Here is an 18,569-nt window from a genome sequence, read left to right as displayed (position 1 = left end):
AAGTATTTCCAGCTAGTCTTACAATGTCCAATCACCGCTCTGCAAGGGAGCCAGGAAAGAACATTTACTATAAATATTATATGAGAGAAGTAAAAGGACTGTTGTGTCTTTTGTTTCTGGCAAAGTTATAAATTCTTTAAAGTTGTCAATACAGGACAACTGCAACTGTAAAAAGTGACCACAACAGTTATATTTGTCCATTTCTGTGATTATCAAATAGTGGTGTTTCATAAAATGAAACCCAAAAGATCTAAGAACATTCTAACTAGAGCAGACATTCCTAGGAATGCCTAAAGACAGCTAAATATTAGTAAATATTTACTAATTTACTTTCAAATTTACTTGAACTGGGAAGGTTTAAACTGAAATGACAGAGACAGTGTGGCTAGGTTACATTTTCGGAATATTAAGGTAGATGTCAATTGAACCAGTTTGCTGTAGTTCTTCAAGGTGTTGGACTAGGAAAATGGAGACCTAGTTGTAATCTTCCTTTAGACGTGGAAAGCAGTTTAATGATTTTGGACCAGACACTATCTCTGGTCCCTAGACCAGGGGTCTCCAACCCCCGATCCACGGACCAGTACCAGGCCACAGCATGCCAGCATTCGGGCTGCACAAACAAGCAAAGCCCCATCTGTGGGATGCAGGCAGCATACAAAACCATGCACTCTCTGATCCATGGAAAAACCTTTCTCTGCGGAACCAGTCCCTGCTGCCCAAAAGGTTGGGGACCTCTGCCCTGGACTAAGAAATTGGAAAAAAAATGGAAAATCACTTCCAAAAACAATAGTCCTCTCCATGTAATTACAAGGAGTTAAGCTTCTCCTGCAGGATGACAGAAGAAACCAGTTGTAAAACTGTTGAAGACAAATGTTGAAATACAGGTAGTCCTTGACTTGCAATTACAATACAGCCTAATTTTTCTGTTGTTAAGTGAGACATTTGTTAAGTGAATTTTGCCCCATTTTACAATCTTTCTTGCCACAGTTGTTAAATGAATCACTGCAGTTGATAAGTTAGTAACCCAGTTGTTAAGTTAATCTGGCTTCCCCATTGACTTTGCTTGTCAAAAGGTTGCAAAAGGTGATGACACGACCTTGGGACACAGCAATGGTCATTAGTATGAACCAGTTGCCAAGCATCTGAATTTTGATCACATGATCATGGGGATGCTACAAAGGTTGTAACTGAAAAACGGTCAGGGTCACATTTTTCAGTGCCATTGTAACTTCAGTCACTAAATGAACTGTTAAGTCAAGGACTACCTGTATCTTATATATACAATTTAATGATGAAAGTCTTAAAAGATTAAATATGTTGCTACAGATCTGAAGATGAAATTAATTCAATAAAATATTTTTCGTATTATTTTTTTATATTTTATACTACCTTCTTTTCTAAGCGTTTGTGGCAATGTACTGGATTATTGAAAAAACATTTAACATGGGTTAGCTGTGCCCTCAATTCTACTGAGAGTGTAAAATGATAAAGAGTTCACTTATACTTATCATGTGGGCTTGTCTCACTGTTGTCCTGTTTTCATGCAATATCCATGTATTATAAAAGAGGTTTTAGGAAGACTTCCGGTGGCGACGCGACGCCGAAGACAGCCGTTTTCGGGCTGCCCGCTCCACAGCTGTGTTTTTCCATCGTAAACAGCGCCGATCAGCTGTTTAGATGGATTTGAAGCCCCCTCCTCGGGAGAAGAGGAGGGGTGAGGCCCCAGGTAGGGGTTGAGCTCTCCAGGGCCGCCTGAGCTGAGAGTTTGGGCGGCTGAAGGATTGAGCCCCCCCGAAGCCTGGGTTGCTCCGAGCTGCGCAGCGCCCCTGCTCCAGGATTTATGGAGCAGAGCCAGGCGTTAGCAACCACCCCTACCAAAAGGAAATACTTTTGATTGTCAAGATGCAGGCAGAGCGGTACAGGAGGTCAAGGTGATGTGGACTCTTATCTTTACTCTCTAGCTCAATGGATTTTATAGCTTTAAAGTGAAAGTGCGCAATAAGTGAAAGTGGGGGAAGATGGCGGCTAAAACTTCTAAAGTTCTTCGGAGTGCGGGGTCTTCCCTGGTGCAACAGACCTCATTGCAAGCTTTGCTTCCTCCTGCACCTCCTCCGGCATTGACGCTTAAGGATTTACAAGATGCTCTTGGAAAGCATTCACAATTGATGTCTGACATGATGGATGAAAAGTTGAAAAAGCTGGAGGAGAAAATGGAGGAGAAAATGGAGAAACTGGAGAAGAAGATGGAAGAGAAGTTTAGAGCAATGAGGGTGGACATGTTGTCTATGATTGAATCTGTAGCTGAATGTGTGCAACAGCTGGATGTAAAAGTGAAGGATCTCAGTCAAAAGAACTCTATATTAGAAGCAAAGGTATTAGAAAATGAAAATATAAGGGATAAAATGGACGGAGAATTGAGTCTTGTTCAGTATCATCAGATGCAGTATGCTATTAGAATCAGGGGTTTAAAGGAGAATTGTAAAGAAGATTTAAAGCAGCTGATTTCTGAGGCTCTGGAAGGGGTATTGGGCCAGCCAGCATCTGAAATTGAGGGAAATATGGACAAAATTTTTTGTGTAAATTCATGGATTGCAAGACAGAGGAAGTTACCCAGAGATGTGGTGGTCTATTTTACAAAGAGAGTAATTAGAGATGAAGTCATTCAAGCTGCTTATGATACTAAATTGGTAGTGGCTGAGCAAGAAGTCTTGGTTTTAAAAGAGATTCCTCCGAAGATTTTAAGGAGAAGGAAAGATTTTGCATTTCTAGTACAGGAACTTAAGAAATGTGATATTAAGTTTAGATGGGAGATTCCAGTTGGACTGGTGGTGACGCACGAAGGTAAAAGACATCGTCTGGTTACTGTGGCCCAGGCACGTGATTTTTACTGCAATGTGTTAAAAGCAACCCCCCTATCATTTTTGGAAGCTGTAAAGGGATACGGCGAGGGAAAGCTTCAAGATGCTGCAGATAGACTGACAGAGGACAATGGCGTTGGAGGGGATCAAGTTACAGTCTCATCGGTTGTTGCAGGAGGCCAGAGGATGACGCGTGCCGCCCTAAGAAGAGCGAGATGAGAGCAAGACCAGCAGAAAGTTATGGAATCTCCAAAGCGCACTTACAGTGAAGCTGTGGAAGGGGCGCGGTCCAAAGAAGTTATGGGGGTCATGACAGACATGCTCCAAAAGCTTTGGGACGTCAAGATTGCTGATTAAATTTTTAAATTAGAATGTCAATGGATTAAATTTATCATAGAGGAGAAAGAAAGTTTTTTTTAATATTTAACATAATTTAAGATTGATGTTATTTGCATGCTAGAAAAGTATATTAGGGTTATGGACTAAAAGTATGTGTTGAACTAAGAATGGGTACGCAAGCTCCTAATTAACAACAAGTTGTCTTAGAGACTGCCTAAACCTTTTTTTTACTCTTTTTATTTGAACTCAAGGATGATTTGGAACTGCGAGACATTTGGCGTGATATATGCAAGAACTATTTTTGATCATAGTTTAGTTTGGTTGGAGATTATTAAGGTTAACAGAGATAGGCGCTTTTGGCGCGTAACAGAATTTGTTTAGAAATTAGAGAAAGGTGGAAGAATGTAAATAGTAGGTAAAAGTTTTTTTTCTTTTGTTTTTTTTTTTGAAATTAATATGAATAAGGACTGGGATTAAGAAAATCTGTTCTGAGTAAAGCTCTTTTTCTGTTTTCCTCTTATTTTTTACTTTATTTGTAATATTAATATTGTTTGTATTCATTTTATATGAGCTAGAGGGAGATAGAATTAATAGTTTATTGTTGATAACATAGGGGTGCTTATGTCTGTTTTTCGATTTTATACCCTGTATTTAGCTCTGGGAAGTCGGGGGGGGGAGGAGGGAATGGGGGAGAGGGATAGGGAGGGCTAGATAGGGGTGGGGGAGGGGGGGATTAAAGTCAAAATGTATTGTAAAACTTTTTAAATAAAAAAGAGGTTTTAGGAAGAATGGTTTAAAGAAATGTGCTTCTAAATTATATACCAAGCATTATCTTTATATGAGTAAACTATGTATTTATTGAATACAGACAAAAATCTCTTTTTTATGATGGAAAGATACTGCCACTCCGACTTTACAATTTTGGATTGATTGTACATCTTGTTTATGAATCAGTTATTTATTGATAAATGGAAAGCTAAGGAAAGTAAGGCAGGAAATGGCAAACTGACGTCTAACATTGAGCAGGAGATATTATAGCTTAAAAAAGGTGGCTGGATGTTGGATCTGTAACAGCAAAATTTCTCCAGAGGAAGAGATCTTGAGATGGCCCATACATACTCCAGACAGCTTTATATTTTTTCTAGATAGCTTTTTGCAATTAGCTTGTAAACAACTGAGAGTTGCAGGATTCCACCAAACTCATAGCTGTCAATGAATTTTTTACAGAATTAAGTTTTGACTGAACCTCACTTTTTAATCACTTTGGATTTTACCTTTTTTTGGCTGCTTTTTAAAGATTGAGAAACTTCAAACCCACAAGTTTTACCATATTCACTGGGGGAGTTTTCGCCAATTGAAAGAAATTTTGAGTTTATTTTATATATACCGTATATATTAATATACAAGTAAAATAATGGTTATTGTGTTGGTTTTATAAAATTTTAAACAGATTAAGGGTCCAAGTGGACTTGGATTAAGACCTTGAAATTAATTATAAGAATCCTTCCTGTGGGAAACAACTTTGTACATTTAAACCCCGGGGGAGGGCACCAAATGGAAATAAATGACTCAAAGGATCCATTAAGAGAGATCTATGACTATTGAGCTCAAAAAATAATTTTAAAGATATCTGCTAGTATATATAAATTAAGAAATAGGAGCAAGTTCCATCCAATAAAGCTGAAATTGATTTAAATGTGAATTTTAAAAGGATTGTGTATAAGAGGGAGATGGAAAAAGCTTAAATAGTGAATATAGTATACAAAAAGATGACCTGTTGAGTATACAAATGAAACTGGATGATTTAACAATTAAAAAAGATATACAAATACTGAACCAGAAGAGGAGTTACATGGATCACCTTTTTTATATTGGTTTCACAAAAGGAGCCTGATAAAATTGTCAATAATTTTATGAGCAGAAACAGTGAGAATATGAAAAATTATCCAAATGACCTCTATATACTGGTTTTTCCAAAGAGGCTTGTTAAAATTGTCATCACTTTTGTGAGAAGAGACAAAGAGAGTATGAAAAGAAAACACACACTTGGATGTTATCCAAGGAGACTGAAAACTGCTGTGAGGCAGGGAAAGAATATAAAGTTGGTTAATTTGATCAAGGTTAAAATAGCTTGATTGCTATTTCTGGTAATATTTAATGGATTTATGTTGACTAGGACAAGATGACAATATTTTAAAGGTTTTGTTTAAAGAGATGAGATGGAGGCATTTGTTTAAATAAGAAAATGAGATATAAATATAAAAAGGATAAACTATATGAGATATAGTTTGTAATAATTACATTGTTATTTCTGATAACCCTTAGTGGGCTTTGCTAATTAAGATGAGGCTTTAACACTTGTTTACAGAAAATGAGGTTGGATAAGGGATGATGAGATGGTTGGTTGTATTTTAATAGATGATCATTAAGTTATTAATATTAACTGTGCTTGCCATGAGCTGCCAATGGGGAGGTTTCTTCTTTCTTTTTTCTGCACTTTTCATTTTTCTAAAAAAAATCTTTTTATATTTTGTATCTTTTGTAATTTGTATTAGTTTTATCTGCATAATGTAATCCTTAATAAAAATTATCATGCAAAATGAATAAAAGATATAGTAGATAGACTGATCAATACTAGTTCATGTGATCAAGTTTAATGCCATGCTTAAAACTGAGCTTTTTAAAATTGCTATGATGGAATGGGGTTTTTAAACTTTTTTAACTCATTTGTTAAAATAAGGAGACAAAGATCTAGTGATAGAAAATTGCCTATCTTCAATTTTTGTTTTTACATCAGGTTCTCCTGAACATTATTTGAATATCCCTGTTACAGGGATGTAGTAGTATTTTATTTAGCATATGTTTACATTTAAGCAAAATACAAAACCATAAGGGACCTAGTAGCATCTTTTTCAAGTAACAGATTTTATTAAAAAACATTAGGACTTATGAGCTAATGATACATTTTAATAAAATCTGTAAATCAGAAAAGGTGCTCCTCATTTTTTTGGAATCCAGATTAACACAACTCTCCTCCTACAATATCAACAAGTTGTGTGTTCATGCAACTATATGTGTATAGTTTGTGTTTTTTTGTCTTTATCTTTTTCTATTCATATTTTCCCTGTTTTGATTTTCTGTTGTTGATTTATTTATGTAAACATCTGTATAGATGCCCATCATAAAACCAAACTCTGGGCAGCTTACAAACCAGGAAAATGAACAATATATACAACAAAAAGAATAAAGCCAAAAATAAAAAGATCTGGTACTTCAATTACACTTTGCTATTTCTGTATAGTAAATAAATATATTAAAAATTCACATACATTTCCCTTAATACAATACCATAACATTTATTTATTTATTTATTTATTTTATTACATTTATATACTGCCCTTTCCCGAAGGACTCAGGGCGGTTTACAGGGTAATTAAAAACCAAGATACAAAAGTTAAAAACAAGTTTAAAAAGAAATTATATTTGTCCCTGTATAAATAAAACCCCAGTTAAAATAAGATTAATCCTCAGCCTGGGCCAGAGAGCTCGAAGAGCCAGGTCTTCAGGTCCCGGCGGAATGAACAGAGGTCGGGGGCGGTCCTCAGCTCCACTGGCAGCTGGTTCCAAAGGGCAGGCGCCCCCACTGAGAAGGCCCTATCCCTGGGTGTCGTCCGCCGGCAATCTCTTACCGGTGGCACCCTGAGAAGACCCTCCCTGTGGGAGCGCACTGGACGAAGGGAACTTGATGCCGGCAGCAGGTGTTCCCTCAGATATCCCGGACCCAAGCCATGTAGGGCTTTATAGGTCATCACCAGCACCTTGAATGGCTTTTAAAGAAGTTCACTAACCTACACAGTGGTTATTTTCAGTGTTTTGCGTTAGCAACTTCTTAGATTGAGCCTTGAGATAAAACGTCTTATATGAGCTATATAATTAGTGTAAGAGTAGGTCTTCATTATAGATATGCTAAAAATTTAATATTGCAATGTTCTTGTGAGAATATGAAAGATATACTGATGTTTTTTACTTTGTCATAGCCTAAGTTAATAATATTTTTATTGTAGTTACACAAATATGGAAATAAAGATTGTGCCCAGATTTTCAGGCATTTCCTGGCATTTAAGCTACATATTTTTTAAAAAGCAATATTAATTCCTGTTGTCATGTGTTTCCTGCCTTAAAATGATTTTTGACAGTTGTGGCTGGAGGCTTTCTCAATAAAAGGGGCTGTTTACTGTGTGTCAGCTTTCTTCCATTTTTTGGCATATGTTGTACCAATAACTGAACTAAAACTCTCTTTTAGCATTTGCTGTATAAAGGCATTTTTAATCTTTGCTTCCTTAATCTTGAAAGAAACATAATAGGTGTTAATTGTGTGTGTAACTTACTCTAGCAATGGTATAGGTTATAACCTGCTGATGAACTATTTTTGAAGACTGTCTCTCAGTCTTGCCATATCAGTTTAGAGAAAATTATTTCATATCTCTATAGTGAACTTCTTTAAAAGCCATGTTATGGTATTGTATTAAGGGAAATGTATGTGAATTTTTAATATATTTATTTACTATACAGAAATAGCAAAGTGTAGTTGAGGTACCAGATCTATTTTTGGCTTTATTCTTTTTGTTGTATATATTGTTCGTTTTCCTGGTTTGTAAACTGCCCAGAGTTTGGTTTTATGATGGGCATCTATACAGATGTTTACATAAATAAATCAACAACAGAAAATCAAAACAGGAAAAATATGAATAGAAAAAGATAAAGACAAAAAACCACAAACTATACACATATAGTTGCATGAACACACAACTTGTTGATATTGTAGGAGGAAAGTTATGCTAATCTGGGATTCCAAAAAATTGCCGCCTTGCTTGGCAATGGAAATTCTCCATTGTGGTTGCAAGTCAAGGACTGCCCTTATTTATCAGATCAAACTGCAACAAATTTCCCTTACAATAATGCTGTTACATGCTTCCCATCAACCACATTAATTCTTATGCATTCCTGTCTCCATTCCTGCATGTTCTCCGATTTCAACTTACTAGTTAGTACAATAATCACCCCAGTAACTTATACATAACCCACAAATTGAAATGTAACACTTTGAAAAATGCGGATTAGACAATTTAGAGATTTCTCCCTTCCAACCAGCAGATGTTATTCCTAGAAGGCCTTATACACAATGCTTACACTCACAATTTGAATTTACCTATAATTCACATAACTACAGCAATCATTTCCAAAATGTAACATGGTATATTCTGCTTGCAGAAAAGGGAATAATAATGTCTACCTGAATTAACAAATTAACAGGGAGGCAGAGGATGGTAGGGAAAGAGAAACAGCATTTGTTATGTGTGTGTTAAAATGAGAAAGAAAAGCGGGTTAAGCCATTTAACTGAAAAGAGAAAAATGATAGCATCTCAAAGAAGCCTCTTCACTTTATTGTGAGATTTCTTTCCCCCCTCAGACACTGACTTCTTTGTCTATTGTACGGTACAATGTAATCTCTTTGCCCTGCAATTGTTAGTTGAGACAAGAGCATGTGAACTCTCAGTCCAGGAGGCAGATGTTTACAGACACTGTCATAACTTGCTGGATACATTAAAAAAAAGTCTTTAGAAAATGTAACGAGATTTTGCATTAGTCAGGAAACAAGCAGAGCTATTGAACTGCTCCAAGGCCTCATTCAAATGTTGGATTACTTTGTTGTTTGTTTCTCTTTTCCCACTGTACTTATCTCTTCCCCAGCCTTATTGCGATAATAAGCCAGGAAAACAACTGTACCACTCTCAGACCTTGTCCTACTTCAGAAAGCCTGTGGCTGTCCCAGACACCAATCCTTAGAAATTTTTTCTCCCCAACCCTTCTTTCTGCAATGCTCTTCCACACTGCAAGCCACAAATCACAGCCCTTCTGATCTTGTTGGTATTACTTTCAATTCAGCAACATTTGGATGACTAGTAGACAATATCTGTGTGTGGTTCTTGTAAGTTGTTTTTAACACTGCTGGGGAGAGCTATGTTTCACAGACTTTGCTGGACTGGTTTCATTGGTATTCTTTAAACCAGCAACAAGGAATATGGTACCTGAACTTTCCACATCCATGTTACATGTTTATAAAGACTCTTATGTTTTAAAATCTATTACACCTTGATAAGGTTGCAAATTATTGTGCTGAAGCAACATGTAGTATTTGACTTTCCTGTGTCTTACATTAATTCATAGAAATTGTCTCCATTGAGAGACTGAGATATAGCCATCTCAGGAAAAGGATAACTCAATTAGTGGGCAAATTATAATAAATGAAATTTTAAAAAATAATGCCTATTCCTCCCTTTCTCGGTGTACTATTAAAGAGTATGAACTGCACAGAATTCTATTCTCTCTCTCTCTCTCTCTCTCTCTCTCTCTCTCTCTCTCTCTCTCTCTCTCTCTGTGTGTGTGTGTGTGTGTGTGTGTGTGTGTGTGTGTGTGTGTGAAAGAGGGAGGGAGGGAGGAAGAGAGAGAGAACAAACAGCAGGTCAAACATATTTTTGTTTTCAAGCTTAGTATTTTACTAATTACTATTAGTCACTCTCACCGCCCAGAGTGACTGTGTGAGGGAGATGGGTGGTTCCTAAATATGACAAATAAATATAGGGAAAATGAGAAGTAGCAAGTTCATTTCTGCTAGCAGAATAATAACTTATGCATCTTCTGACCATCTGCACTGAATATGTAATAATATTTGAATAAAATTAATAAGTGCATATTGGCTTCCAATTAGCAGCAGTGAAAATTAACAAATCTTTTAAGATGATCAGATAATACTAAAACATAATTCAAAATTCCAGCTGATAAAAATGCATGTTTTCTATATCTGTTTTAACTTAAAAAAAGTAGGTGATAGATTACAACTTTCAAAAAATAATTAAGAGTCTCGTGTAGATCTGGCCTGACTTTTGTGTATTATTGTGCCTTGGTGGATAGCATTTACTCTATTTTATGCATTATTCCATAATGAGAAATTGTACAAATATAAGAATTGTACAGATACATTCTTAGGTAAATATCAAATGCCACAAAATAATTTGTTGCTTAAAAAGAACGCATATGTTTTATTAAAACTTAGTTTCCTAGTTAGTCTATCCTTAACTTAAAATGATGATTTATTTATTTCCACACCAGGCTCTTTTATTTTTCAAAAAGCATCAGCATTTCTACAACTAGTTAAATTAGTCAAAACAATACCTGAACATTTTCTTCGAAAAAAATCACTTCTGCAATTTTATTGCAGTTATAAAATGGGAGTCATAAAAATATTCTAAGGATGAATTAAGGGAATTGAGAAATGGTTTCAGGATTGTCCTTTATTCCCAATATTCTATTAATCTGTGTATCACAGTAAGTTATAATTTCACTACATAGGCTCCCTGGACAAATTTGTGATTCATTCCTCATGCTGAAAATATTACAGAACTTATAAAAAATTGATCTTCTAAATTAAGAAGTAAACCACGCCTCAGATTTTATCTAATACTCCTATCTCTATCTTCACTGCAGTAGTTTTACAGAAAATGAACATATATTGTAGTTTCAAATGTCTACTGCAACACTTTCACTGTGACCATGTCTGCACACTACATTAAGCCATAGTACGGTTAACCATATTTTTTTTAAAAAAACACCAAAACAAAACTGGATAGGCTAGCACAACTTGCTAAACCATAGACTACAATTGGGTTCATACAAGGGGCAAGGCATAAAATAATTTAGTTGGCTTGGTCTCCTGTTTGACATAAATCTCAGCCAAATTTTCCCCCCATCCCCATGTTTGCATTTATAGATGCAGGTATTGCACTAACTTGTTCAGTTGCTTTTTAGCTTTGTCCCTTTAAATGAAGTTTGACCATTGCTTGCCTACTTCATCACAGTTTAAAGCATGCAGTCTTAGTGTCACCTTCAAAACCACCCTCTGTTCCAGCCTTTTATTACCTGGGGCCCTTCTAAGGTTTGAATTACACCTCCTCCGAATCATCAGGTCTGGAGCCAATGCGACTCCTAGTCTTGAGGGCACTCAATTGTGCCAAATGAACAGCACCCTGGTCTACCTTGAGAACAATTAACTAAATCATGGGCAAAGAAAAGGATGTTTGCACTACCAGCAAAAGATAAACTACGCTGGTGCTGGTACACAGCTGCCACTCTACAACATAAAACACTCAACTATCCCTCTTGCACTGTAGACCTATCACAGATAATATAGACTGCACTGTATCAAATCAAAAGCCGCACGTCAGCCACCTAACATCCTCCACTCTTTGCAATAACTAAAAAAAACACGTAAATTTCATTTGCAGCCAAGGAAGCTCCGGGTGGGTCCATTTGCAACGGACTCAGATGGGTTGTTTGAATTCAACTCTTGAAGCTGGCGAAGAAGAGGATGGATGGGACATCGGAAGGAAACGGGGAAGGCGAGGATGCTTAAAAAAACTTACCCTAAACCACGGTGAAAACATCGCCCGAGCAGGCGGATAGCGATCGCTCCTTCTCACCGGCATCTCTAAGGCTGTCCCTTGAAGGAAACCGCTACGGGGAAACTTCAGCCGTCCCACTTCTCCCGATTTTCACACTCAGAAAGCGGCGGGCGCCTTGCTATTCCGGAGCTACTCTTGGCTTCCTTAAACCCCGAAAAAAGTTTCGGACTGTTTGGGAAGCAAAAAAAAAAAAAAACTTCCTCTTCTGGCCTCCGAAGTCCTTATCCCATCCTCCTAACAAATCCAAGAAGCCGCCCGGCCGGAATATCCAGCCCGTTCCCTTTTGCTAAGCTCAACCACCTCACCAAAGCAACACTCTTTAATAACGCCGCTACCATTCCGAGCCGAGAGGGGTTCCCCCCCAAAAAACGCCCGCACCTGTGGCGCCGACTTTAAGCCCGGTTCGCTATCCAGCATAGGCGAGTGAAACAGGCTACCGAGAACACCGAGAACAGCAGCGAAGGATAAAACCGGGAAAGGAAATGGATGTTGGATGCTAATACAGACCTGCTCCCTCCCCCCTCCTGGACCAATTGGTTCGCTCCCGATGGAAGCCTGCGCTGCTCCCATTGCAACATTTCGTCTTCCCTCTTGGAAGTTGAGGGGCGGGCGCCGGCAGGGCATTAATTGTTCGCTTGACGCCTCACATGATGCGAGGGAGGAATCGCGGGAGCCACTCAGTGCCTCAGTTCGACCAACGCTTCCGTTTCCAAGGCGGGGGGGGGGGAGAAAGTACGAAAATTACGGAAAGTACAAAAAAAGAAGCGCGCAAGTACGCGCATACACACACGCACACAAACTGGGATGTGTGTGTGTGGATTTTATGAAGAAATTAAGCTGCTGCGTAAAACAACTCGATTAGAAGCGTGGAAGAACCCGTTTCAGAGAAGAAGGACGAAAGGAGTCAGAACAAACTAATTCCTATGCGCTTGAGTAGGCCTTTAATGCTGTGCATTGATGCTGGACATGAGGAAAATCTGTAGGGCTGCATTTCTTCAGGTCCAGCCTCGGGCCTGCAAGCCTGCGTTTCAAGTCATTTGGAAGGAAAACCCAATTCTAATCATTGTTTGAGGACCAGGGCTTCCCTATGGAGTTGCTTGAAATTTCATGTCTAAATCTGGGAACTGCCAAAAAAAAAAACTGCAGGGACTTGCCCAGGCAGTCCCTAGGATTCAAAAGGCACACGGAGACAAATCTGGGACTTCTATTGAGTAATTATTTCACAAATCCGGGATAAACTGGGCCTGGGAAACAGAAAGTGACCCACAAATCCTGGGTTGGAAGGTGAAAAAGACAAGACTGTCAAGGAAAAAGAAAAAGTTCTGAACAGAGAAATTCTTGGAGAGGTTGGGAATAGCATCTCTAATTTTTCAGTGACTAAGCTCCACCCTATCACTTTCCATCAGATATGAATGTCATTAGTCTAAACTGGTGGTATAAAAATCACCAGCCTGTAATGATAAAATGACAGATGCCATAAACCAGAAATTTTTGAATGAATCTTGATTAGCTCATTTCAGAAATCAGCCCCTTCCCTCCTTAAAAGTTGGGAACCATCAGTCAGTCACCATGGTAGGGCAAAAAAGGACCTGGTGCTCTTTTGCCTCAATTTTATTATGATTCTTATTTGTTTTTATATTGTCATGTGCCACATCATATACGGTAGTCCTTCACTTACAACAGTTCGTTTAGTGACAGTTTAAAGTTACAATGGCAGTAAAAATGTGCAACTGTTTTTTCATAGTTATGCCCTTTGCAGCATTCCCATGATCATGTGATCAAAATTCAGATGCTTGGCAACTGGTTCATATTTATGACTTCTGCTGTGTCCCAGGATCATGTGATCACCTTTTCTGACTTTCTGACAAGCAAAGTCAGTGGGAAAGCCAGATTCGCTTAACAACCAGGTTACTAGCTTATCAACTTGATTCACTTAATAACTGTGGCAAGAAAAGTCATAAAATGGGGCAACATTCACTTAACAAATGTCTCACTTAGCAACAGAAATTTTGGGCTCAATTGTGATCGTAAGTTGAGGACTGCCTATACCAAGATGTTGTATTTATTGTGTATATTATACTGTTGCATTTTTAAACTTTTTTTTCCTGCACTGAATCTTCAATAAAGTGCTATGTAGGTTTCTGAAATCTGAGCTATGAACAAGAATTAAAGCTTTTTACATTTCAAGTCCTAAAACCAGAAGTGGCAGCAACAACATGTACTTCCAATAATAAAAGTGGCACAAGAAACAAAATGTTAGTTTTTTTTATTTCTCCGCATCATCTCCCCACTCCTCTGGACAGCAAAAAATAAAAAAAACAACTATGAATAATATGGAGAAGACAAACTAAATAATAGGTAAGGTAAAGGTAAAGGTTCCCCCGCACATGCGTGCTAGTCGTTTCCGACTCTAGGGGCCGGTGCTCATCTCCGTTTCAAAGCCGAAGAGCCAGGGTTTGTCCGAGAACGTCTCCGTGGTCATGTGGCCGGCATGACTAGACACCAAAGGCGCACGGAACGCTGTTACCTTAGTGGTCCCTATTTTCCTACTTGCATTTTTTCATGCTTTCGAACTGCTAGGTTGGTTACGCGGCACTTGGGATTCGACCCGCCAAACTGCCGATCTTCTGATCGACAAGCTCAGCGTCCTAACCCACTGAGCCACCGCGTCCCTAAATACATAAACTAAATAGTAGTGCTCTAAATGCAGGAAACAGTAATTGAAGCTCATGTAGGGATTAGAGCTCTCTGAGGAGTAGTGGGTGCTCCTAGAATGGTGTGGCCATATAGCAAACCTCCTCAGCAACAATTTATAGAAGGAAGTGCAAAATAATCCCCAAGGAAAAGTACGATGGCCTGCCTAGTGTAATGATATTTCAGATGTTTCCAGTATAATAATCAGTTTGCAAAGTCAGTACCTTGTTTATTTTCAGAGATAGAAACCAGGCAAAACTATGATCTTACTCAAGTGCTCAATAAGAAAAAAAAAAGATTCTGTTCTGGCCGAAGTAACACAGTGTTTGAGAAGCACTGCATGTTTTTTAAACAACAAAATACTGTATGAAGTAAATAAATGTTGCACAGGTTTTTCCGAAGTTGTTCCTGATTTGCATCATAGTCACAGTTACATTCCTAGGTAATTCTAATCAATAAAAATGAAAAGTTGGTAGACAGGATGAAAATGATATATTTTGCTTTGCTTATCAATATAACAATAACATTATATGCTCAGTATTGTTTCAGGTGCAGAGACAAAATGTTGCTTTAACCATTATGGGGTATAGAAAAAGCTAAACATATAAGATGCAGATTACTGCTAAGTTTGTAAGCCGCCCTGAGTCTTCAGAGAAGGGCGGGATATAAATGGAATTAAAATAAATAAATAAAAAATATTCCATTTACCATCCATTTGAGCAACCTTTTTCACACTGGCACTATCTTGATGCAGTAAGACTAGCTCACAAAATTTTCAGCCAGTAAGAATGAAAGCTGTGGGAATTCCAGGTTGCAAAAGGCTGTTTTAAAACAAAATGTTGCAACTAAAGAGTAGGCTTTTGAGGTCACTTGAGTCACAACCCCATAGTCTTTTGAACTGAGATTTAGTCCACTAGAAGCAAGTGAAATGATGTCATTATCTGCGTTTTGTTCTTCCCCTTTTCTGAATGAACAGGTTTTTCCCCCCTACTATATAGTTCTCTCTGAGCTCATACACATAGCCTTAAAATTATCATAGATAAAACATATGGTTTAGCATAACATGTAAACCTTGGTTTAAACCAAGAATGGCAAAGAAGAAGAGCCGACAAGGGATAAAGAAAGTTAGGGATTGCTGTTCTAAAATTATTTCATGAGTTCTCTTTCCAAAGAACCCAGACAATGAGTAAACCTTATTTGTACCCAATGCTAACTCTTTCAACAGAAATGAATTTATGACCTTGTGACTGAGAATTAAGTTGATTGCATATTACTGTCTCTCTTGAGGGATGGCTTAGCCCCTTTTTTAACAGTTTTCATTTTTTATACCGGTAGTTGCAATTGAAATTTTTAATAAACTTGAAAAATATAATTTAATAAAATTAAAGTAAGAGTTACAAGACCTGCATTTTTGAAGATGGCAATGAATTCAGAAGAAAAAATCATAATACAAAACCAAAATATAAATTTCTTTGAAAAACAACTAACTGTTGCCAATTATTTAAATAACTGAAACTTTTAAAAGAATAATTCCTTTGTTTCTGAAGTTTTGCACATAAAAATGGCCCAGGTGAGACAGAATAGAAAGAGTTCATTTTTAAACATTTCCAAAAAAAACCCCTCACCCTACAATAAAGAGATGAAACTACTCATTCCATATTGCAAATATCCATTTTTAGGGCAGAGCAGATTTATCGCTCAATCAATTTGATTTGAGAGAAACATCTCCCCCGTGTTCTCAGTTTTGTGTTGCACTGTATTTGAAAACATTTTGTACCCAAAGCAGCTTACAAGCAAACTATTGTTACAACATACTTAGGAAGACAGCAGCATCAATGAATTACAAACTGCCAATGAGATGTGAACTTTGCAATTCATTCTAAAAACCAATCAGTGAATTCTGCATTTTATGGGATGATAAAACAGTGTAAAGGCCATATAATACGATCCAGAATGTTTACTTAATGTCTTAGGATTGCTTCTCTTTGTATTTCTCTTCAGTTTAAGTTTTACTCCACTGATTTGAAATAGATTTTTTTTCAATGAGCAGAAATTTAAAAGCATGCACAAATAATTCAATATTATGAGGAGGAGGAGGAGAAGGAAGAGGAGGAGTCAATTATTCTCCTCTAAAATCCACATTATTATTATTATTATTATTATTATTATTATTATTATTATTATTATTATTATTATTATTATTATTATTATTTTCCTATAGCAAAAACTTGTGTGTACTCATTCTCAGGATATCAGGCCATGATTTGGTCCCAGTTACTAACTCCATGATCTCCATACTGAATAGAATATGTGTTTAGAGGATTCTTGGCCTAAAGGTAAGGTAAAGGTTCCCCCGCACATGCGTGCTAGTCATTTCCAACTCTAGGGGCCGGTGCTCATCTCCGTTTCAAAGCCGAACAGCCAGCGCTTGTCCGAGGACGTCTCCGTGGTCATGTGGCCGGCATGACTAGACACCAAAGGCGCACGGAACGCTGTTACCTTCCCACTGTAGTGGTCCCTATTTTTCTACTTGCAGTTTTACGTACTTTCAAACTGCTAGGTTGGCAGAAGCTGGGACAAGTAACAGGCGCTCACTCTGTTACGCGGCACTCAGGATTCGACCCGCCAAACTGCCGATCATCTGATCGACAAGCTCAGCGTCCTAACCCACTGAGCCACCGCGTCCCTACTATTCGTGGCCTAGCATTAGCCATATGTAGAATCAATGGAGATGCAGACCACCGTTAAAGCTAACAAAAGGAAAGTAACACCTGTTTCAAACTCTGGCTCTCAATTTACAAATAACAGTTTACATTACTTCAAGTCACAGGTCTTGAATATGTATCAGCTTAATTCAAAATACAATTGATGAGTATAAATCTACTTCAAGATGACTTTTTTGCTTCAAATACATACTTTTCTACATTTTTTTCTCCACAGTTTCTTATTTTTAGTGATACTTAAAACAAATTCAGTTCTTTGGTATAAATTTCCAAAAACATTAGGCCTATTCTCAAAGATGTTTTCAAAGGAAAAGATACAGCACATGACATTGATTAAAATGTTCACTTTCAAGAGAGTTTAATCAAGAGAAAGAAATCTTTTCAGTGGCTGCCAGATTCATCTGTAACAGAGAATTCAGTAAAACTAAGTTATCTGTCACTACCAATCTGTCTTTCCCACTGGAAATATTTAATGCAGCCATGCATACTGGAAGACCAGTGTTAAAACCTCAATTCTGCCTCAATATATTTATTAAAGATAACAGAGGCAAACAAAAGTAACCATGATAATTTGAGTAACTGCAAACAGGATGACAGCGAAAGATGCAACATGGGAAAAGTAATTCCTGGCAGAATCTTCATGTGAAGCATTATGAGTGCCCCAGAATTTGCCATGCTGGCTTAGCTGCTAGGATTTATAAATCAGCAACTTCTAGGAAACCACAGGTTCCCCACTGGTACCATGCATTTTTCTCCATGGAGGCCATATGTACACTGAATCCTAATGAATTAAATGGGATTCTATACAGATTCTATAACCATTCATTTAGTGACCATTCGAAGTTACAACAGCACTGAAAAAAGTGATTTATGACCATTTTCACACTTATGAACGTTATAACACCCCCATGGACATGCAATCAAAATTTAGATACTTGGCAACTGGCATGAATTTATGATGGTTACAATGTCCCTGGTCATGTGATCATCTTTTACGACCTTCTGACAAGCAAAGCCACTGGCAGAAGCCAGATTCACTTAACCACCATGTTACTAATTTAACAACGGTGGTAATTCACTTAACTGTGGCATGAAAGGTTGGAAAATAGGTCAAACTCATTTAACAACTGTCTTGCATAGCAAAGGAAATTTGGGGCTCAAATGTTGTTGTAAGTCAAGGACTAACTGTACAGAATAGCATTTTTGGATTTCAATACTATCACCTTAGAATTTCTTATATTCATTGTAGTTATCTATTGCCATCTCCCTATACTCTTTTTTCTCTACAAAAAGGAAAATTTATACTGCAAATCATCTTCAGGAGTATAACTAAGGCCATCATACATCATTCTACTTTTTTAATATATAAAATTAAATGCACAGAAAACCAAGCTGCTCTTTAGAAGTACCTTAGATAAGAACTTCAGAAATAGTTT

At 37.4% G+C, this 18,569-nt stretch overlaps 1 protein-coding gene across 5 annotated transcripts in view; it reads right to left on the bottom strand.

Annotated features, from left to right (window-relative positions):
- TJP2 (tight junction protein 2) overlaps window positions 1-18,569 on the bottom strand; it is an 86,014-nt gene that overhangs the window by 44,373 nt on the left and 23,072 nt on the right. Inside the window, exon 1 of one of the 5 annotated variants that reach the window (XM_083352534.1) lies at window positions 12,095-12,107. The exons of 3 other annotated variants lie outside the window; for them this stretch is intronic. Coding sequence is in view for 1 of the 2 variants with exons in the window: in XM_083352530.1 (XP_083208656.1) it covers window positions 11,678-11,698 (21 nt within the window). In the remaining variant the exon portion in view is untranslated. Of the gene's footprint in view, window positions 1-11,677; window positions 11,720-12,094; window positions 12,108-18,569 lie in introns of those variants that run through there. One more of the 5 variants, XM_083352530.1, reaches the window with a different exon arrangement.

The sequence above is a fragment of the Vipera ursinii genome, assembly GCF_947247035.1.
Source record: "Vipera ursinii genome assembly, chromosome: 2".
NCBI lineage: Eukaryota > Metazoa > Chordata > Lepidosauria > Squamata > Viperidae > Vipera > Vipera ursinii.
Note: the sequence above shows the minus strand (reverse complement) of the source record. Positions and strands in the feature narration are given on the sequence as shown.